Source organism: Perognathus longimembris, chromosome 20, assembly GCF_023159225.1.
Source record: "Perognathus longimembris pacificus isolate PPM17 chromosome 20, ASM2315922v1, whole genome shotgun sequence".
Taxonomy (NCBI): Eukaryota; Metazoa; Chordata; class Mammalia; order Rodentia; family Heteromyidae; genus Perognathus; species Perognathus longimembris.
This window is the reverse complement of record NC_063180.1, coordinates 31,218,390-31,240,654: the sequence shown is the minus strand read 5'-3', so window position 1 is coordinate 31,240,654 and position 22,265 is coordinate 31,218,390. Positions and strand designations below refer to the sequence as shown.

The following is a 22,265-nucleotide window of genomic DNA, read 5'->3' as shown; positions in this document are numbered from 1 at the left end:
TGCTTGAGATTGAGAGGTGGACTCTTGGAGGGACAGGGGATTCCCCCCCTCCTCAGATCCCATTACATTGTGCTCCCCTCCCTTGGGGGGACTCCATTACAGCAGAAAAGTTGCTTAAGGGCTTTGAAACTCAGTTTCCTTATCTACGACCTGTGGGAAAAAATAAAATTGGGAGAAGCCATCTTCAACAGGGTGGAGCTAAGGCGGGGAGGAGGAAGAAGGGTGCACTCCTACAGCAATGTGTCTTTTATTCTCATTTTACCATCACAGGTGTGAGGGGACATGAAGGTGGGAAATGACTACCAAACAGACCATCCTTGATTGAAGGGCCACGTCCACTCACCTGCGCCTGGCTCCTCCAGGCACACAAGGGGGGCTGCCTGTGCCACCTCGGGCACAGGACACCACTGCCCTTCCCCGCTGTGTCTACAGCCCGCTGAAGCTGGGAGCTGAGGAAGGTTCTCTGAGAAGCCGGCAGCCCCTGGCTGGGTGGTGGTGATGATAGTGAGGGCAGCCACAGTGGCCATGGGGTGAAGGGAGGGCAGCCATGTTGTGGGAGGCGGGTGGCCGCTCCACCGCTCCCCTGAGACGCACGCAGCCCTGACTCCAGACTGACCGGCTCTGCCGGCCTGATGGACCCTGCGCAGCTGCCCCTGCTCACACGAACTGAGACAGGTTGGGGACTTTGATGTTGAGGTCGCCGATGTTGATGTTCCGGGGAATCTCAGGCAGGTTGATGTTCTTCACGGCAGACACAGCCCGGGCAGGGGCTGCGGACAGGCCACCCTAGGGAGACAGCAGGGAGACATGGCCTCAGGGGCTCCTGCTACTTGCTGTGTGTCTCTCTGTCTCTGCCACTCTTCCCTCTCTTTGCCAGTCTTGGGTCTTGAACTGAGGGCCTGGGTACTACTGCCTCTGGGCTTCCTTTTGCTCAAGGCTGTCTAGCACTTGAGCCACAACTCCATTTCCAGCTCTTTGCTGGTTTGTTAGAAATAAGAGTCTCACGGATTTTCCTGTCTAGCTGGCTTCAAATTGATCCTCAGATCTCAGCATCCTGAGCAGCTATGAAGACAGGCGTGAGCCATCAGAACTTGGCTTTTTTTTTTGGGGGGGGGGTTTGTTTTTGCCAGTCCTGGACCTTGAACTCAGGGCCTGAGCACTGTCCCTTCTTTTTGCTCAAGGCTAACACTCTACCATTTGAGCCACAGCACCACTTTCAGCTTTTTCTGTGTATGCGGTGCTGAGGAATCAAAGCCAAGGCTGCTTGCATGCAAGGCAAGCACTCTACCACCAAGCTGCATTCTCAGCCCTGGGGCTATATTCTTTAAAAACAAACAGATGGGGCTGGGGATATAGCCTAGTGGCAAGAGTGCCTGCCTCGGATACATGAGGCCCTAGGTTCGATTCCCCAGCACCACATATACAGAAAACGGCCAGAAGCGGCGGCTGTGGCTCAAGTGGCAGAGTGCTAGCCTTGAGCGGGAAGAAGCCAGGGACGGTGCTCGGGCCCTGAGTCCAAGGCCCAGGACTGGCCAAAAAATAAAAAAAATAAAAAAAAATAAAAACAAACAGATGAAGGAGATGTAGAAAAATTTCAAACTGAGCACTTACAAGAGAGGTTTAAATTCAGCAAAAGTAACCAATGGAACAAGCTTTAGCTCAACATGGGGACCCAGAGCCTGCACTTCTACATGCCTGGCTCCTCAAAGGTGGGTTGTAGCTACACAGTAACTTACAGCCATGGCCTGGGTGCTCACTAACCACTTGCTGCCATATTGAGATGTGTACCTGAGTCATAGGAATGATCACGGCTGGGTCATCCCAGCTACACAGGAGGCTGATTGGGCAGGAAAGTCCCTGAGACTCTTAACCACAAAAAGCTGGAAGTGGAGCTATGGCTCAACTGGCAGAGAGAGTGCTAGCCTTGAAAACAAACACTCAGGGGCAGCACTCAAGCCCTGAGTTTAAGCACAGACACAGACACACACACACACACACACACACACACACACACACACACACACACACAGTATCACAGGTACTTTCCTAGTTGTGAAACACAATAAAACCAAACTTTCCCTCAAGAAGCTGTGTTTCTGACCAGTGCAGTCAAGGAGACTGTACAGAAGGAATGGCGCAGCAGTTGGGCAGCTGCTGGCCAGCACCAGTGTAAGCTGGAAGAGGGTATCAGGAGGCACTCACACATGCATGAGGTGGCTGCCACGTGTGGGAGGCTTGGTGACAAACACCAGGATGGAGACATTACCAGGCTCACCCACGCAGGCTCACCCACGTGGCTCACTCTGAGTGCAGAGAGAAGAAAAGCTGACCAGGACTCCTGAGGTTCTTTTCCTCGCAACCAGCGAGTCTGGGCTCTTCTGCTTTTCAGACCCATTGTCTCTGACTCACTTACATTCCTGGAAATGTCCCAGCCTGCACCACTCAGACCACTAAGCAGCTACCAGGGTAGAGGTCTGGAAACACTTCCTACAGAACTGATACTCCTCAAAGAACAATGTCTGGGCTGGGGATATGGCCTAGTGGTACAGTGCTCGCCTCATATACATGAAGCCCTAGGTTCTATTCCTCAGCACCACATATATCGAAAAAGCCAGAAGTGGCACTGTGGTTCAAGTGGTAGAGTGCTAGCCTTGAACAAAAAGAAGCCAGGGACAGTGCTCAGGCCCTGAGTCCAAGCCCCAGGACTGGCAAAAAAAAAAAATAAGAACAATGTTTGGCTTCAGAAGATCAGCTTCCATGACACACAGAGTGGTATGTGTGTTGTGTGTGCGCACGCATGCACGTGCATCTGTCAATGCTGGGGCTGGAGCTCAGGGCCTGGATGCTGTGCTCTCTTAGCTATTCTGCTCAAGGCTGGCCCCCTACCACTTGAGCCACAATTCCACTTCTGGCTTTTTTTTTTTTTTTTTTTTTGCCATGCCTGGGGCTTGGACTCAGGGCCTGAGGGCTGTCCCTGGCTTCTTCTTTTTGCTCAAGGCTAGCACTCTGCCACTTGAGCCACAGCACCACTTCTGGTCATTTTCTATATATATGGTGCTGGGGAATTGAGCCCAGGGCTTCATGTATACGAGGCAAGTGCTCTTGCCACTAGGCCATAGTCCTAGCCCCTGGCTTATTTTACTTTTTTACTTTTTTTTTTTTTTTTTTTTGGCCAGTCCTAGGCCATGAACTCAGGGCCTGAGCACTGTCCCTGGCTTCTTCCCGCTCAAGGCTAGCACTCTGCCACTTGAGCCACAGCGCCACTTCTGGCCATTTTCTGTATATGTGGTGCTGAGGAATCGAACCCAGGGCCTCATGTACACGAGGCAAGCACTCTTGCCACTAGGCCATATCCCCAGCCCCCCTGGCTTATTTTGATTAACTGAAGATAGAGTCTCACAGACTTTCCTGCCTGAGCTAGCTTTGAGTTAAGATCCTCAGATCTCAGTCTCCCAAGTAGGTAGGATTATAGGCATGAGCCACCAGCACCCATCTTATTCTATTTCCACATGTAAGTTTCATCTCAAGGGATGAGCCAGTGTGCCACATGGCAAATGGACTGGCACAGTACTTTCAAACTCTACAGTAGCCTTTCACAAGACTAAAAATGAGGAAACTTAGGACTTAAGGCTGACAGACATCATAAGAAATGACTCAAATGGCACCCAAACTAGTGGAATATGAGAAGGAAATTGTGGGTCCACTGGGGAGCATATGACTCTGAGAGGAAGAATTCTAAATAATGAACGGGCCATAACTAGGGTGAGCGCTGGTGGCTTTGAGATCTGAGAATCACATTTGAAGCCAGCCCACATACAATAGTCTTTGAGCCAGGTGCTGGGGCTCACATCTGTCATCCTAGCTACTCAGGAGGCTGAAATCTGAGGATCACAATTCAAAGCCAGCCTGGGGGGTCTGGGAATGTGGCTTAGTGGTAGAGTGCTTGCCTAGCATGCACGAGGCCCTGGATTCAATTCTTCAGTACCACATAAACAGAAAAAGCAGGAAGTAGTGCTGTGGTTCAAGTAGTAGAACACTAGCCTTAAGCAGAGAGGCTCAGGGACAGAGCCCAGGCCCTAAGTTCAAGCCCCAGGATCGGCAATAAATAAATAAATAAGCAAGCCAGCCAGCCAGCCTGGGCAGGAAAGTCCATCCATTAAACGATTATCTCCAATTAACCACCAGAGAACCAGAAGTGGCGCCATGGCTCAAAGTAGTAGAGTGCTAGCCAAGAGCAAGAAAGGTAAGTGACAGCATGAGGTCCCGAGTTTAAGCCCACTACTGGCAAGGAGTCATACACACACATATGTATTATATATGTGTGCATATACACAGATAATAACCAAAAGCAAGAAGCTGGTTGCTCTTCTATGTCATGTGCCTTTCCATTCGCACTTGTGCTTTCAGATCCTAAGGTTTCATGCTTCCTTACCCTACTCCTTTTCAGTCAGCCTTCCAATCAATCAGCCCCACAGAATCAGAGACAGAGGAGGAGGGAGAGAAGGAGGAAGAGGAGGTGGAAGAGGAGGAAGAGAAGGAGGAGGTAGAGGAGGAGGTGGAGGAGGAGGAGGTGGAGGAGGAGGAGGTGGAGGAGGAGGAGGTGGAGGAGGAGGAGGAGGAGGAGGAGGAGGAGGAGGAGGAGGAGGAGGAGGAGGAGGAGGAGGAGGAGGAGGAGAGATAGAGGGCGTCTCCGAGCCCCACAGCCCACAGGGTGCACAGGCCCTCTCCTCTCGCCCAGGTACGGTGAGGGTGAGGATGAACAGCAGCAGCTCACTCACCTCCGATTTCTCCAGCCTGTTCTGAGCTTCGATCTGAGCCACGATTTCATTCATGTTTGTCTCCAGCACCATCCCACCCATCACCACCTCCTGGAGGATATAGTGCACCTGGGGAAAAGCAGAAGAGGCTGGGTGCTTTGCGGGCACCTTGGGGCACCTTGGGCTGGGCCCTCCTCACCACAGCAGTCACATGCAGGACAGGACATCCAAGCTCCTGGTGTGATGGCCTCTCAGTGACTCCAGAGCCCCTGCCCCGATTCTCAGCACATCCATTCTGTCTCCAGTGCCTCCAATTCTAAGTACATCAGAGCATGAACACCTATCTCTAGTGCCCCCCGATTCTCAGCAGGTCCAAGCATGATGCCTGTCTCCAGCGCCCCAATTCTGAACACATCTGAGCACTATGATACATGTCTCCAGCAGTGCTGGAGGCAGTTTGAGGATGGAGGCTGAGGCCCAGAGCTGCAAGGATCTTGTTTAAGCCAATGGCCTGGGGTAGGGGTGGGACAAGGACAATGAGCATCGGTGCTCCTTCACAAGAGGACCCAGAGCCACCTCAAGATGCCTGCATGCACAATTCTCACCAAAGCAGCAGAACTGGGAAGGGGAAGAGAAGGGGAGTGGAGTCTGAGCCCTGCTCTCCCCATGGAAGATGACTTCTACCAGCACCATGACTCCCCCAGGCCCATCCCGCCATTATCTGCTCCAAACAAACCTGAGAGCAACCAACTCAGACCAAGAGGATCTCTCACCCACCTGTTAGAGGGCAGTGCCACAAACTCAGAACCCCCCCCCCCCACTACCAGGAAGCACAGGTGCTCTGTGGTTTCTCTAAAGTATGAAATCCTCCACCTGCAGCTTCTAGGCCTAGCCAAACCAAATCCTACCCCATTTACTGCTGAAGGAGCTGGCCCTCCCCAAGCACTCCCAGTGTGCCTGCATACTATTACCTCCAAATGACAGAGCCCCAAAGGCAGCACAGCCGTGTGTGCACCGGGCAATGGCTGGGCTTTCCACAACCCACCAAGCCTCTGAAACAAACACCTTCAAAGTTTATTTCCAGAGTGGAATGCTGTTCAGGGTCTGAACACAAGTGCTATTGAGTCCTTCATTCTTGGCAATTCCAGCAGTCATCTGATCTGGAAATAATCAGGAACCAGGAAGAGTCTCGCCTAAACATAAAGATTAAGAGAGCCTCAAGACACCCAGAGATTAGTGGAGTGGAAGAAGGCGGCAGGGAAAATATGAAGGAGTGCAGGTTCACTTTGGGTGAAACATGAGGGATACTGTGTCCCAGGTCAACATCCATGAATTCATGAGAGCACGCGCTAGAGTTTTTTCTACTCCAATTCTCCTCCCGAGACCCTTTAAGACAGTCAACAGTAAGAATTTCAGGCCAGGGGCCAGTGGCTCACTCCTGTAATCCTAGCTAATCAGGAGGCTGAGATCTGAGGATCACGAAAGGATCAAGAAAGTTCCAGGTTGGGGGTTGGGAATATGGCCTAGTGGCAAGAGTGCTTGCCTCGTATACATGAGGCCCTGGGTTCGATTCCTCAGCACCACATATACAGAAAATGGCCAGAAGTGGCGCTGTGGCTCAAGTGGCAGAGTGCTAGCCTTGAGCAAAAAGAAGTCAGGGACAGTGCTCAGGCCCTGAGTTCACGGCCTAGGACTGGCCAAAAAAAAAAAAAGTTCCAGGCAAGTCCATGAGATTCTTTAATGAACGACCAGAAAAACTAGAAATGGCGCTGTGGCTCCAAGTGATACAGCATGGTAGCCTTTAGTGAAAAAGCTCAGGGGCAGTGCCCAGGCCTTGAGTTCAAGCCCCATGACTGACAAAAAAAAAAAAACAGTGGAGCTGTGGCTCAAATGGTAAAGCACCAGCCTGGAGCAAAAAGATGAGTGAGAGCACAGGTCCTGAGTTCAAACCCACAATTGCTCTCCCCTCCAAATCCAGTGTTGATTCCTGACTGGCTATCAAGTTTCCATGAGCCCCTTCCCACACATTTGAATGCCTGTTGTCCCGTTCAGTCCATGGGACTCTTATCTCCAGCTAAACACCAGAAAACCAGAAGTGGTGCTGTGGCTCAAGTGGTAGAGCACTAGCCTTTATCTGAAGAGCTCAGGGACAGCGCCCAGGCCCAGAGTTCAAGCCCCACAATCAACAACAACAAAAGACATGAACCCTGTCCTCAAAGCTGGAACCAAAGGAGGAAGCTGACTGCAATAAAAGGAAGATAAGTAACAGTACCAAAGTACAGGCTGTCATCAGCTCAGGGCAGGGGGAGCTCTGGGCACAGAGAATGGCAAATCACCTGCAACACATTATTCTTCCAGCTCTAGGAATCCCTCTTCTGTAATCCCTCTTCTGTCTCGTCCCCACAGTAGAGGTAACTTGCCTTGGGAGAGGAGATGAAGGAAGAAGCTCAAGACAGGACACCAACAAAAACCCATCAGCTTCCAGAGGAGCAAGGCTCTGTCCCCTCTGGCCTGGACTGGTGCCTCCTACTGGTGACAGGGGAGCTACACAGGGCTCCTAGAGGAATTCTGCAAGGCCTAGAGACTGAAGAAAGCTGCCAATCCTCTGGTAGGGAGACTCATCCATGAAAGACAGTGGTGGGCTGGAAGCATGACTCAAGTGGTAGAGGCCCTGAGTTCAAACCCCAATATCACACACACAAAGAAGGACGGTGTTTACAGTGATATTTCTATTATCTTCTGACAGGCTTTAGAATTACGTAAGTAAAACACAAAAAGCCCAGTTCCTATTAACAAGATACACCTGAATTCACACTCGCATTACATGAGGAAATAAATAAGCCTGGTTATCTTGTGAGAAGAAAGTCACCTGAAAACACCTTCGGACATTATAAAGCTGATGAGCAGGGTAGATTGGGATTCATGGCACCATCACTTTTCTAAAAGCCCTAAGAGATATGGACAGTCATTTCCCAATGCCATGTCAACAGCAAGAAAATAAAAAGTTCCATAAACCGTGCAAGAAATGTGCTGTGGCAGCAAAGTACTATATGGAACTTACTTGAAGATAAGACACACAAAACGGAGCCATGTGTTTATGGCCTTTTATTTCCTTGTGCAAGTCAGGTCAGGGCTGGCACAACCTCCTCCCAGATGCTTACCTGGTAGCATTAGAATGAGGAAAATGGCCTGGAAGACTTTAGGAGCCACAGAAAAGGCCTTCCATCCAAACTGACCTCCCTGGTGATGAAAAGCCCCTCACCTCCACTAAGGGGAATATCCACAAGAAAACCTACAGCAACCGGATGAAAGCTCCCTTTGAAACCAGGAACATGACCTGACACCCACTACTGCAACTCCCAACTCGAGATCTTAGTCAACAGAGTATGACAAGAAAAAAAATTTAAAAAAGGAACAAATGAGAAAGAAACTTGCAAAATAAATCATCTACATAAAATACCAGAATTACACACTGCCCTACTATGTAACTGTACCCTTTTTGCACAACACCTTGTCAAAAAAATTTGTATTCAATTAATAAATAAATTAAATTTTAAAAATACCAGAATTAGTAAGAATTTAACATAACCTCTGGTTTCAATATCAGCATACAAAGTGATTCTTCTTCCTTTTATTCTTTTGGTTCACACTGGAGTGTGAAATGTAAGGCCTTTTTTGCTAGGTTGGCTCTCTACCACTTGAGCCAGGTTCTAGCCTGACTTTTTACTGGTATTTTGGAAGTAATCTTATGGCCTTTTCTGCCCAGGTTGGCCTGGAACTGCACATCCTCCAGATACTCCAGAAGATGGAGACCCTTCCAATCTCTGCTAGGATTATGGTGTGAACCCCTGGTGCTCGACTCTTATAAAGTGATTTCTCTACAGCAACAATAAATTAAAACTGAATGTTCTGAGGCTGGGAATATGGCCTAGTGGCAAAAGTGCTTGCCTCGTATACATGAAGCCCTGAGTTTAATTCCCCAGCACCACATATATAGAAAACGGCCAGAAGTGGCGCTGTGGCTCAAGTGGCAGAATGCTGGCCTTGAGCAAAAAGAAGCCAGGGACAGTGCTCAGGCCCTAAGTCCAAGACCTAGGTCTGGCAAAACAAACAAACAAAAATCCCTGAATATTCTAAACACTCTATGTATAAAGAGGTATCTGCAGCTGGGTATCATGATTCATGCCTGTAAGTCTAGCTATTTAGGAGGCTGAGATCTGAGAATTGAAGTCTGAAGCCAAACAAGGCAGACATATCTGAGAGGCTCTTATCTGCAATTAACCTGCAAAAGGCTGGAAGTGAGGTATGGCAGAAGTGGTAGAGCCTCAGCCTTGAGTGAAAAAGCCAAACAAGAGTGTAAGGCTGCTGGGCACTGGTGGCTCACACCTATAATCCTGGCTACTCAGGAGGCTGAGATCTGAGAATCCTGGTTCAAAGCAAGCCTGGGCAAGAAAGTGCGTGAGATTCTTCTCTCCAATGAACCACAGCACTAGCCTTGAGCAAAAGAATTTAGGGAGGGCTGGGAATATGGCCTAGAGGCAAGAGCGCTTGCCTCCTACACATGAAGCTCTCGGTTCGATTCCCCAGCACCACATATATGGAAAACGGCCAGAAGGGGCGCTGTGGCTCAGGTGGCAGAGTGCTAGCCTTGGGGGGGGCGGGGGGGGAAGCCAGGGACAGTGCTCAGGCCCTGAGTCCAAGGCCCAGGACTGGCAAAAAAAAAAAAAAAAAATTTAGGGACAGTACCCAGGCCCTGAGTTCAAGCCTTAGTTCCAGCACACAGAAAATGCATGGCTGACAGAAGGTGGCATCTTCAAACACTAGTAGAGTCAACTGAAAGACTGAAGATCCTGTGAGAAAATGAGGAGTCTACCTGGAGACACTAGTAATAATGGGTCTACACACACTCTGAAACTGTCATGATGAAAACAAACTAACAAGGAATCAGGGCTTGGAAGGAGCTGTCTCCTGCACGGACCACAGTGAGCAGCACTGGGACAGCCCATGTCAGCGATAAAATAATGTTCTATCCCCTTGCTTGCTGTCTCCTATCTGGCACCTGAGCACACAGGCAAGGCCATGGTCATGCTAGCATACAGTTGTGAGGGTTCTCCTCTAAGTGTGTCCCCCTGAGGGTGCTGACCTCCGAGAATGGACACATGCCTAGGTCTCCACGTTGCTACTGAGGAATGGGGGTCAAAGCCCGCGCTAGGGTTTTTCTAAAGCTTCATTCCAGTGGCCTAGGCTTGGCAAACTCCTTTCATAATCAGCATGAAAGCTGCGCATCTCGCTTGTGGCTGTCTGGCCAGCTATTCCAGTGATGCTGCTGTCCCTGGCCAAGGAGTCTGCCTTCGAGGAAGGGAAACAGAACACAGGGCCATTTGCAGTCTTGTGTGTTAACCAGGAGGAGATCATTGCAACAAAACCCTCTCAAAACTATGGAACTTATTAACTAGAACAAGTTTAGACCGGGAGCTCAGCTCAGAGGCACAATGCTTGTCTAGTTGTGTGAGTTTCACTCCTCAACACTGCAAAGAGAATCTGATTACTAGATAAGTAGAACAGGTTCTAGACCTAGGGAGAGTGAAACTGAGAGGTGGTAGCCATGCCCTCGGCTGGCAGCCCCTGGCAACCCCAGCTGGGAAGGGAACATACCTTGTCCATATGGAAGATCAAGTCCAATTCACACACATTTTCAAAACACTTATCCAGAGTCTCCACAAAAACCTAGACGTGAGGAGAAATTAGGAAAAATAAGCACGTATTCACTGCTGCACTCTCGTGTAAGCAAAAGGGTCTCTGGCCTCACGCATAGACACAGCGTCCATCTCCAAGGCAGGGTAGGGCACTGGTTGGCACCCAGGACTTCAGATGAGGGAAGTCCAAGGGCAGTCATGACACTCCGCACTGACCATCACTCCCCGTCCCCAGGCACCAGTGAGCCCCACCTGCCTCTGTCTCCAGCATTCATCTTAGGTGGTTAATTGGAAAGAAGAGTCTCATGGACTTTCCTGTGTGGGCTAGCTTTGAACCATAAGCCTCAGTTCTCAGCCTGCTGAGTAGCTAAGAAGACAGGCCTGAGCCACTAGTGCCTGGCTCTTATTTTCCTTTCTTTACTAGTGTCCATTTCTTCTACATTATTTGTCATTGTTCATTTTGCCTGTTTCCTCTACTCACAGGTTTTTCTCAGGTACCTGAAAATCTTTTGTTTTCTTTAATAAAAGGCCTAGCTAGGTGCCAGTGGCTCACACCTGTAATCCTAGCCACTCAGGCGGCTGAGATATGAGAATCATGGTTCAAAGCCAGCTTGGGGTAGGAAAGTTCATGAGACTTTTATCTCCAATTAATACCAAAAATCTGGAAGCAGACCTGTGACTCCAGGGATAGAGGGCCAGCCTTGAATGAAAAAGATAAGGGGCAGAGTCCAGGCTCTGAGTTGAAGCCCCGGGACAAAGACCAGCACAACTATTGAAAGCAAGAGTGGTGCTAGCTAGGGCTGTCCAGATGCTTCCCTAGAGCACCACCTGGTGGCCGTCGGCAACCTTTCCCTCCCTCAACACAGAACCAGAAGGCCCCATAAGCTGCTGACTCCCAAGCCCTGGTGCCACCGCAGCTGACTACACATACCTGGATGAGGTCCAAGATCCCAAGTTCGCTCTCTGATGAGTCCACACAGAACACGAAGTAGAGGGTGGCGTAGTGCCGGTAAATCAGCTTATAGTCAGAACCGCCAATCAAGCTGCACAAGATAGGAAAGGCTGACATGCCTGAACCAAGGAATGAGAAGGGCCCACAGAAAGGGGAAGGCTGGACACTAGAGCAGGGCCCTTTCCACCACATGAAGGGCAACTGAGTTTGGCAAAGGTAGCTGAAGCCTTCACCTCACCTGCCCTCCCTCCCCTCCTCACAGGGGCTGCACATGGTAGTACTATTTCCCAAAGCAGCCATGCTAGACCAGGGCAAGCTGCAGCAGGGCCCCCCACCTGACACTTGAGGGTGCCAGGGAAGCCATAACAATGGCCACACGGGAGAGGACAGGGGCTGACAGGTTACCTTCCGCCTTCCAAGAAGTTACAGATGTTGTCGTCCCGCTTGAGGACGAGATGGAAAGTCTCCCGCACAATCTGCTGCTGAATTTCTTCTGGCTGTAGCACAATGAAAACAAAATCAGTGGGCAAGGCTAAAGAGCCACACCCCAGGAATGAGGACAGAAAGACGGAAGGACAGAGGCAAGCTCAGCCTCCTGAGTACCCCGAGGAAAGACAGCACTGATGTCCGACTATTTGTTGTTTTATTAGTCATAGGGCTTGAACTCTGGGCCTGGGCACTGTCCCTGAGCTTTTTCCGCTCAAGGCTAGTCCTCAACCACTTTAAGCTACAGCTCCATTTCTGATTTTCTGGTGGTTAATTGGAGATTTCTGGTGGTTAATCAGATTACAGGTGTGGGCTATTAAAGCCTGGCTTTTTAAAAAATATATACTTCAATTTAATCTTGTAGTAAAATATAACTTAGATGAGTTTGTTGGCTCTGGCTGTAGTCTTGCCTACTCAAGAGGCTGAGATTTGAGCATCTGAGTAGCTAGGATTACAGGCATAAACCGCCAACACCTGACCCTTAAGACTCTTACCTCCAATAAACTACTCAGAAGAGCCTAGTGGCAAGAGTGCTTGTTTCACTGTTTCGCATACATGAAGCCTTGGGTTTGATTCCCTACCACCACATATATATATAAAACGGCCAGGAGTGGCGCTGCGGCTCAAGTGGCAGAGTGCTAGCCTTGAGCAAAAAGAAGCCAGGGACAGTGCTCAGGCCCTGAGTCCAAGCCCCAGGACTGGCAAAAAAAACCAACCCAGATGCCCCTCCATAGACGAATGGATCAGGAAAATGTGGTACATATACACAATGGAATTTTATGCCTCTATCAGAAAGAATGACATTGTTCCATTTGTAAGGAAATGGAAGGACTTGGAAAAAGTTATACTAAGTGAAGTGAGCCAGACCCAAAGAAACATGGACTCTATGGACTCCCTTATTGGGAATAATTAGTACAGGTTTAGGCAAGTCATAGCAGAGCATCACAAGGCCCAATAGCTATACCCTTATGAACACATAAGATGATGCTAAGTGAAATGAACTCCATGTTATGGAAACAATTGTTATATCACAGTTGTAACTACTTTCAAAGTCCTATGTGTATGTGTAGTTTCTATTATTGATGATGTTCTTGTATCACCTTCCTGTGTTTGTACCTACACTATCTCTGTAATCTTATCTGAGTATATTGGAAACTGTGTTTACTGGTATTGGAAGTAGGAAATTCAAAGGGAATACCAAATTTGAGAGACACAGGGTAAAAAAAGAGAAACAACTACAAAAGCAATACTTGCAAAACTGTTTGGTGTAAATGAACTGAACAACTGAACACCTCGGGGGGGGGGGGGAGGGAAAGGGGGGAGGGAGGGGGGCATGAGGGACAAGGTAACAAACAGTACAAGAAATGTATCCAATGCCTAACGTAAGAAACTGTAACCTCTCTGTACATCAGTTTGATAATAAAAATTTGAAAAAAAAAAAGAAACAATACTAATAACAATTGGTGAATATTTAGCCCTACTTGTTGAATCACTGAAGTCCTGTTAAAAATACTAGTAGCAAAATTGTTTATAAAAATGAGAATAAAGGCAGACACTAAAAGAAAAAAAAAACGAAAAAGAAAAAGCTGGAAGTGGCAAGTGGTAAAGCGCTAGCCTTGAGCAAAGAAGCTCAGGGACAAAGGCCAGGCTGAGTTCAAGCTCCAGGACCAGCACCAAGAAATTAAAATGAAACAAACTATAACCTGTTTTTACAGCTCCATAAAAAGGCAGGGGGGGGTGACTGGGAATGTGGCTTAGTGGTACAGTACTTGCCTAGCATGCATGAAGCACTGGGTTCGATTCCCTAGCACCACATAAACAGAAAAGGCCAGAAGTGGCACTGTGACAACTTAAACAAAGCCCTGAGTCCAAGCCCCAGGACTGGGAGGGGGGTGTGGGGAAAAGGCTGGGGGTGTGGCTCCAAGAGTAGAGCATTTAAACATTAGTACCACGCACAGACACACAAAAGGATATGATGAAAATTCCAGCAAAAGGGATTAAAACCTGAAAGGTTTATTAACTTGCCAATAGATAGATTCAAGAGTAGCTCAGGTGGAGCTGAGTCCTGACTGAGTTTTCTACTTCTCTCTTGGGTCTCATTCCGAAATCAAGCCACAAAGGAAGTGTTCAGCCAAGCGCTGTGGCTCAAGCCTGTAATGCTAGCTACTCAGGAGGCTCCATCTCAGAATTACAGTTCAAAGGCAGCCTAAGCAGGAAGCAACAAAAAAATCCAGATGTGGAGCTATGGCTCAAGAGTACTAGCCTTGAGCACAAAAACTCAGAGACAGCCCTGAGTTGAAGCACCACGACTTGCACACCAAAGGGGGGGGGGGGGAGGAAGGAGGAGGAAGAGGAAAAAAGAGGAAGAAGAGAACAACAATTCAGAGACAGGAGGCAAATAATAAGGCTTGTGTTTTTCCAGAGGGATGCTTTTGGAAAATTCAAACATGACCACACTGTGCCCTCTCATGACAATTTCTCACCACTTCTCCATTTTTAAAGAGACCTTTTCCCTCTACATAGAAAATGAAAGGTATCTAGGAGTGGAAAGTTCCAGCCAATAATAAAGTAAAATAGCTCCAAAAAGGAACTTTTCCAGTTCCTAGATGGAAAAGAGAAGAAAAAAAAAAGCCAATGACTCTTTGACATTTAAAATTCTATGGAAACATGTTTTCATTTTTTGGTGGTGGTGGTGGTATTTGTTTTGGGTTTGTTTGGGGGGCTGCAAAGGAAGGGGGTGCAGAAAGGAGGGGCTGAATAAATGCAATGATGCTATCCAGTATGCACTAAGTGCAAAATGAACTATGTAACTTGTGGGCATGGATGGGGGAGGGAAAGTGAAGGATGAAGTGACACTGTCCAAAAAAGAAATGTAATCATTACCAGACTTATGAAATGGTAACTCCTCTGTACATAACCTTAATAACAATTAAAAAACATTAAAAAATAAAATATTATTAAGGCCTGGGAATGTGGCTTGGTGGTAGAGTGCTTGCCTAGCAAGTATGAAGCCCTGGGTTGACTCCTCAGTACCACATAAACAGAAAAGGCCAGAAATGGCCCTGTGGCCCAAGTGGTAGAGTGATAGCCTTGAGCAAAAGGAAGCTCACGAACAGTACCCAGGCCCCGTGTTCAAGCCCAAGGAAGGGCTGGCAAAAAATAAATAAATGTATACATAAATTTTAAAAGTGCAGTTAACAAGCATCACAGCTGGGAAGTGACGTCGTCTGAAGGAAGTGACGTCATCTGAAGGGTTTCCCACTGAGACGAGTCCCACCGTCACCCACACTTGGGGCCCAGAGTCTGAGTGTCACAAAACGGAACGGAAAGGCCAGGGTCTGGGACGCGGGAAGAAAGGTTGGGGGCGAGGGGCGTGGGGCGCCAGCGGCCGCCCTGCGTCCAGACGGAGGCCCAGCGCGAAGCAGGAGCCCTGGGCAGGCCTTGAGCGGTGCCCGCCGACACCCAGGGCCGCGGGGCTCGGGGACAGGGCCCCGGGGGGCGCGGCGAGGTCGTCCGCACTCACGAAACGCTGGTAGAAGCGGACCAGCCGCGGCTTCCCGTGGTTGTTGAAAACCAGAATCGCCTGGATCATCGTTGACAGCCACGCTTCTCCCTGCAGTACTTCCAGAAGGCACCTACTTCCGCCACAACAAGGGGACTTCCGGTTAGTGTCCCGCTAATAGAGCGCCCCCGGGAGCTTTTCCGGACGGCTTTCATATACGTCATCCGGGCGTCCCCGTCCCATTCCGGAAACACAGCCCGCGCGCGGAAGGGTCCGCTCTCTGGCGCCCTGGAGAGGCCTGCGGGTTTGGGTGCTGCTGAGCGCGGGTGGACATCGTGCCGCGGCGGACTGCTGTATCTCCACTTACATGGCAAATGGCAGAATGAGAGATCTTTAATGCAATTTTATATCAAAACACTGGCGATCGCAAATTGGTAACAGGCTTGTTGCCTGTGCAGGTGAAGTGGATCGTGCTGCAAGTCTATCCAGGGGACTGGCGTTATGTATGAAGTCTTCATGACATTAGACTCCGAGAAATTAAATGCATTGTTCTACGTACTTACTAGAAATACTACAGGAGTTTTCAGAATTGGTCTGAGACATTTATATGACACCGGGAAATGTTGGTGGCCTATCTGGTATTACAATGGAGTCATATTACATGGAATAAATTTTCACTGCGCAGGATTGCAAGTGAATACGGTAAAGCGTGACCGGTAATTGTATCTAAGGGGAGGGCCAAGTCTCTGGTGACCCGGACCAGGCCCTGGACTGGGCTTTGGTGTGCCAGCCTTTGGGTCCTGGGCACCTCAACCAAGGTTCTCATCTGTCCAACAAGCATGGAGCAGTTTCCTTAATTGGGAAGTCGGAGGGAAGTCTACTCATCTCAGACAGTGTTACAAACACAAAGGGAGCCAGCACTGGAACAGGCCAGTGCAACAAAAGTGATTTTAAAACAGAGGTATAGACATAAAGCTTGTTTTTGGTTTTGTTTATTTATTTATTTATTTATTTATTTTTGTGTTTTTTTTTTGTTTTTTTTTTTGTTTTTTTTTTTTTGGCCAGTCCTGGGGCTTGGACTCAGGGCCTGAGCACTGTCCCTGGCTTCTTTTTGCTCAAGGCTAGCACTCTGCCACTTGAGCCACAGCGCCACTTCTGGCCATTTTCTGTATATGTGGTGCTGGGGAATCGAACCCAGGGCCTCATGTATATGAGGCAGGCACTCTTGCCACTAGGCCATATCCCCAGCCCCCTGGTTTTGTTTTTTTAAATAAAAATCCAAAGGGGGCGGGGGGAACAGATGTGGATGTGTGGCTCTGGTAGACTCTAGGCTTGAGCAAAAAAGCTAAGGACCATGAGTTCAAGCCTCACTACCAGCACACACACAAAAACAAGTGTAGGTTTTAAGTTTGAATCTTTGGGTTCAACTTCCTTCCTCTGAGAGTAGGGAATCTCAGCACTTCAGTCTGATATGCAAAAATACGGGTAACTTTCTGTCCCAGAATTGCTGTGCTCATTAAGATATTCTAAAGTACTTAGCATACATACTAGCACTAGGGCTGGGAGTTTGGCCTAATGGTAGAGTGCTTGCCTAGCATGCACAAAGCTCCGGCTTCCTCAGTACCACATACACAGAAAAGGTCTGAAGTGGTGCTGTGGCTCAAGTGGTAGAGAGCTAGCCTTGAGCAAAAAAAGCTCAAGGACAGTGCCCAGGCCCTGAGTTAAAGACCCAGAACTGACAAAAAAAAAGTACTATCACTAGAAGCTCTATGTTCTCTGCCTATAGTGACCATGGAAAGCACCCAACACTGTCTGACCCATGAGGGAGACTGGGTACTCACCAGGTCACCACTGCCCCCTCTTCCCGGAGCTGAAGCACAATCCCTATGACATGGTCACATAAATTTCAACTAAGGACACACAGACTCCCCATCTAGATATCCACACCAATCTGGGCTTGGGTACCCTCCCCAGGGGGCAGTGGTTATGATGAAAACAGGATTTTTTGTTTCAGGATCATGGTGCACCTAGAAGACCATCAACACCAGATAAGAACCCAGTTGGTGGGGAGGAATTCTTTCTTGAAGATTTATTCATTGGTAGAAAGTTCTCAAAGTACAAAACAATGAGCAAAAAAAAACGGTAGAATCAAAAATGTGTCCCAGAACTAGGGGTGCAGCTTGGTGGCAGAGCACTTGCCTAGCACACGTGAAGCCCTGGCTTTGATCCCCAGCACCGCTGGCATCAGGCAGGGACCCTCTCCACCCCCAGCCCTTCCACCATACAGGCCACAGCCCGGGATCCCTCCACCAATGTCCTGATCTTGGATTTGATTTCAGCAGAGCTTGTTTAAAGGCTAACTCAGAGGCAGCATCAGGAGAAGCAGGTAGAGCCTGGCTGGCTGGCTGCTCCCTTCAGCTCCAGGGTGGAAGTGGAGGGGGCCAATTCTCGAAGGTTCCACAGGAAGTGCAGGCTGGACCTGGAAGGCATCCATGGCCCATGAATATCAGTCGTCCTAGAGAAAGACAAGGGGCAACAGACCTTCTGTGAGTCTTCAGACAAATGAGGGTTATGTCACGTGCCCCCCCCCCATCCTTGGAGCTGACCCCACAGCCAGCCTGGCAACTCTACTGTTTGACAGCTAACTTTATTGGAACAAAAGGACCTTCACACACTGTCCACCGCTTTGGCCAAAACCATTGCTCTCAATGCTCCATGGAGGGGGAACTTTCAAAATCTACAGTGCTGGGCACTCTGGCTCATGCCTATAATCCTAGCCACACAGGAGCTTGAGATCTGAGAATCAATGTTTGAAGCCAGCCTGGTCAGACAAATCTGAAAGACTCTTATCTCCAAATAATCAGCAAAAAAAAAAAAAAGAAAAATATCTGGAAGTGGAGTGGTGGCTCAAGTGAGAGAGTACCAGCTAATTGAGGAAAATGCCAGGTAACAGGGAGAGGCCCTGAGTTCAAGCCTCAAAACTGGAAAGGGAAAAGAGAAGAAAACCATGTGGTTCAAGTCAGCCATTTTCCAGCTGTTCTGGACGGGGTTTCAGACTAACAGACGTGGGGGTGGGGGTGTGTACACTTTCCACGGCATCAGTGTATTCACCTGAAGCAGACGTACTGAGACCCCAATGACTATCGCTGGCTCCTTCTGCACCCCTTCTTCCCACTCCTGGCTTTTAGAAATCTTTGGGGCTTTATGTTAGATTCAGCTCCATGGATAGCAAGGTCTCAGAGTGGCCCTCTCCATAAATTCCTTGAAGAAATTTCCCTGATGCTAACAGTCTCAGTATTTCCCTGGATTTCCAACAAAGCAGGGAGCATGATTTACCCTGGGTCTTATCCTGCTGCCACCAGAACCAGGATGTCTAAACCTCTATGAAGACATACACAGGTACCAATGCCAAGTACACGGCCAACCTTGACCTGACCTACCCACTCCTCATCCTCTGCCCCGTCTCCCTGCTCGCGGATCTCAGGGGTCCCCTCAGAAGATTTCTGAGCCATGATGTTGTCTGTCCAGGACGCCCCTGTCTTTGCATCACCAGCAAAATTACACTTGGTCACTGTTCCAGCCTCCAGCTTGGCTATCGACTCTGAAAGGAGAGAAGAATTCAACTGTCCCCCTCCTTGTGTCTGGAGCTAATCTGGAAAGCCCCCCCACACACCAGGTCTGGGTTGTCATAGTTCTCTCCAGGCCTGGGTGGGGTCTCTGGGGCCCTGGGTAGGACTTGGCAACATGAGGGTACACTGCTTACCTAGGAAGGGGCCATTGCCCCGAGTTTTCAGCCGTACCCCGGTCCCCAGCTCCAGCTCCATGGCCTCCATCTCTGACTCAGGCATCCAGAAGGCCACCGTGTGCTCGGGGGTGAGGCTGGCTGTCAGGGCCAGCAGCTCTGGCTTGTTCACCAGCTCCTGCAGGGCCTCCGGCGTGAGCCTGTCTGTGTCCCCCTTGGCCTCCACCTCTGCAGGCATAGGGGTCTCAGGGTCAGCATGCCAGACGGCAGGTACCTCAGAGGGCCCCAGGGGAGGGCTGAGTGCCACCTGTACCCCATTGCCCATAGGGTGGGACCCAGCACCCCAGTACTCATCAAGGAACCACAGTCTGTGCTGACTTCCTCTGTGTCATGGGAAATAGGCATGGAACTGGGGCCTACCAGAGAAGAGATGTGAATGAAGCCAGGCCTGTATAGTGCTTGGCACTATGCCTGCCACACAGCAGGCTTGCTATGACAGTTAACATGTGTTTTTGTTTGTTTGGGGTTTGTGTGTGTGTGTGTGTGTATGCCAGTCCTAAGACTTGAACTCAGTGCCTAGGTGCTGTCCCTGAGCTTTTTTTTGCTTAAGGCTAGCACTCTACCACTTGAACCACAGCTCCACCTCCAGCTTTTTGTTGGATCATTGGAAACAAGGGACTCACTGACTTTTCTGCCCAGGCTTCAAACCATGATCCTCAGATCTCAGCTTTCTAAGGAGCAAGGATTACAGGTGTGAACCACAGTGCCTGGCTTATAAGTTACCCACCTTAAGATATGGTTGTAGGGCTGGGGATATGGCAAGAGAGCTTGCCTCGTATACATGAGGCCCTGGGTTTGATTCCCCAGCACCACATATACAGAAAATGGCCAGAAGTGGCGCTGTGGCTCAAGTGGCAGAGTGCTAGCCTTGAGCAAAAGGAAGCCAGGGACAGTGCTCAGGCCCTGAGTCCAAGGCCCAGGACTGGCCAAAAAAAAAAAAGATATGGTTGTAACAGCACCAAGTGGTGGGGACAGGGCCCAAGAACCCAATGAGGATCTGGGCAGTAGATAGGAGGTTGCCAGGCCTTGGCTTAGCATAGGCACAGACACTGAGAGCCCAAAGCCAAGCTCCAAGGGGAAACTGCTAGACTGTGGGGAAGAGCAGAGTTGGGAAGGACAGTGTGATCCCTGACTGAGAGCAAGTGAGGAACAGGAAGGAATGTGCCAGGGACACCCCGGCCTCAAGGCCAACCACACTGAGAAGCCACTGTGTAGGTACTACGAGTCAGAGATGGGGCCCGCCACGCAGAGGGGGGCACAGAGGGACACAGAGGGCAGAGGTCAAGCACCTACTGTAGGAGGATGGGAGGAAGCCAGTGTTCACCTTCCTGGTGTCACTGAAGTTGGGCTCGATTTCATTTCCCTTGGCATCAAATTTCCGGCGGTGGATGCGACTGGGCCTGATGTATAGTACATAGTAGCGTTCCTGGGGCGGGGCAGAAGAATGAGGGGCTGCTCCGTCCCCCACCCCCAATCCCTCACCTCTATCCTAGAATCCCACCTCCATTCAGAGAGGCCCAGGCTCCTTTGACACCCCGTTTGAATATCCATCCAGCCATGCACCCATGTGCACTGAGCCACCAGGCCATGGGCACAAAATTCCACGCAGAAGTTGTAGCCCAAGCACTGTGACTGCCAGATACCTTAAGGCTAGGGTGGGGTGCCATCAAGATACCATAGAAAGGGCACTGAAGCTGGGCCAGGAAGCTCAAGCATTTAATCCCAGCCATTTGTCCCTGGACACCTAAGGGGGGAGAGGGGAGGTGGTGGTGGAGGGCATGACCCCAGGAGCTAGGGCAGCAAGGCAGAGGGCATGGGGAGGCACAGGGTGATATCAGGATAGATCTGGTAAGGACTGGCCTTGTCCTCTCTGGGCCCAGGGCTGCACTGTAAGATTCAGCCAGGCCCTGCCCCCCACCCCCCACCCCTGACCTCGGAGGCACAGCCCACAGGCAAAGGAAGGGACTACAGGGTCTGGGCACTGGTGAGGCCGCACCAGGAGATGCGGTGGCTGGGGACTGGGAGTCCTGGGGGGGGGGGGGGGCTCACCTTCCTGCCCTGGGCATCAGAGATGCTGTGCCGGGAAACTTCGGCCAGGTGTCCCTCCAGCAGGACGCCGGGGCCACTGCAGGGAGAGAGAGACGCCGCGGGTTGCGACACCACTGCCTTCGGAAGGAGCCACAACTCTAGCCCCGGGCCCCGCGGGCCGGGCCGGGCCGAGCCGGGGCCGGGCCAAGCCGGGGCCAGGCAGGAGCCGCGCCGGGGCCTCCAAGGGCCAAGGGCTGGGGTACCAACTGCACCCCATGGACAGCGGGGTCCGGAGCCATGGTCACCGCACAACCTGGCCCTGGTGGGCGGCGGATCCCCGGGTCCCTGGGCTGGGGGCGGCCCTCCCTACCCCTTGGTGGGCGGCGGGGGTCCCCGGGCAGGCTGGGGGCGGCCCTCCCTACCCCTGGTGGGTGGCGGATCCCCGCGCTGGGGGGGGGGGGGGGCGGCCCTCCCTACCCCTGGTGGGCGGCGGGGTCCCAGGCGCCCGGCAGCCGCGCGCCCCGCACCGCCCGGTTCCGGAGCGCGCTGTCGTCGTAGATGCGGCTCATCGCCTCGTCCGTCGCCGAGGCCCGCGGCCCCTACCGCAGGGATTCCGCGGTGCACAGCGGGGAGCCTCCCGGAGGCCGCGCCCGGCCCCGCTGGTCACGGCCTGCGGATCCAGGAACGGCACCGCCCGCCTTGGTGCTCCCAGGCCGGACTTAAAGGCGCCGAGTCCCATCCCGACGCCCGGGCTGTGCACCGTGGCCGCAGGGTGGGGAGGGGCTGAGGCGCTGGCCACTAGCTCGCTGGCTCTCCCTCTCTCCCCCTCTCCCTTTCTCCCTCTCCACTTCTCTCTCTCCTCTCTTTCTCCCTCTGTTCTCTCTCTCTCCCCTTCCCCCCTCTTTGCTACTGAAGGGATATCCTGCACCCGTGCACAAAGGGGAAATTGAGGCCCAGAGAGCAGATTGGGGAGATGGGGTGGTCAGCATGGGACCCCCCCCCCACCGTAGCAGGGAGAGGCCTGGGGGTGCAGACCCGAAGC

At 50.8% G+C, this 22,265-nt stretch overlaps 2 protein-coding genes and 1 long non-coding RNA gene across 3 annotated transcripts; 1 reads left to right on the top strand and 2 right to left on the bottom strand.

The window, feature by feature from the left end:
- Positions 1 to 231: 231 nt before the first annotated feature.
- Positions 232 to 15,541, bottom strand: Ap3s2 (adaptor related protein complex 3 subunit sigma 2). Its single transcript, XM_048369469.1, has 6 exons — positions 15,415 to 15,541; positions 11,811 to 11,902; positions 11,385 to 11,496; positions 10,413 to 10,484; positions 4,779 to 4,886; positions 232 to 786 (listed from the first exon to the last, which is right to left on the bottom strand). The coding sequence occupies exons 1-6, from the start codon at positions 15,481 to 15,483 to the stop codon at positions 658 to 660; spliced, it is 582 nt and encodes a 193-aa protein (XP_048225426.1). The 5' UTR covers positions 15,484 to 15,541; the 3' UTR covers positions 232 to 657.
- On the top strand, positions 4,533 to 17,925 carry LOC125368479. Its single transcript, XR_007214239.1, has 3 exons — positions 4,533 to 4,543; positions 7,599 to 7,602; positions 17,786 to 17,925. It is a non-coding gene; the product is annotated as an uncharacterized LOC125368479 (long non-coding RNA).
- On the bottom strand, positions 17,468 to 21,908 carry Arpin (actin related protein 2/3 complex inhibitor). The gene is made up of 6 exons (XM_048369467.1): positions 21,701 to 21,908; positions 21,245 to 21,320; positions 20,489 to 20,621; positions 19,157 to 19,363; positions 18,834 to 18,994; positions 17,468 to 17,908 (listed from the first exon to the last, which is right to left on the bottom strand). The coding sequence occupies exons 1-6, from the start codon at positions 21,790 to 21,792 to the stop codon at positions 17,900 to 17,902; spliced, it is 678 nt and encodes a 225-aa protein (XP_048225424.1). The 5' UTR covers positions 21,793 to 21,908; the 3' UTR covers positions 17,468 to 17,899.
- Between the last annotated feature and the right edge of the window lie 357 nt (positions 21,909 to 22,265).

Coding starts and splice junctions, on each gene's coding strand:
- Ap3s2 (XM_048369469.1), bottom strand. CDS start 15,483: ATGATCCAGGCGATTCTGGTTTTCAACAACCACGGGAAGCCGCGGCTG. Junction 11,903..15,414: donor TCCGCTTCTACCAGCGTTTC/GTGAGTGCGGAC, acceptor ATTGTGCTACAG/CCAGAAGAAATTCAGCAGCA. Junction 4,887..10,412: donor TGATCTTCCATATGGACAAG/GTATGTTCCCTT, acceptor GCTTTTCCCCAG/GTGCACTATATCCTCCAGGA.
- Arpin (XM_048369467.1), bottom strand. CDS start 21,792: ATGAGCCGCATCTACGACGACAGCGCGCTCCGGAACCGGGCGGTGCGG. Junction 20,622..21,244: donor CTGATGCCCAGGGCAGGAAG/GTGAGCCCCCCC, acceptor GCCCCGCCCCAG/GAACGCTACTATGTACTATA. Junction 19,364..20,488: donor CTTCCTCCCATCCTCCTACA/GTAGGTGCTTGA, acceptor CTATGCCTGCAG/AGGTGGAGGCCAAGGGGGAC.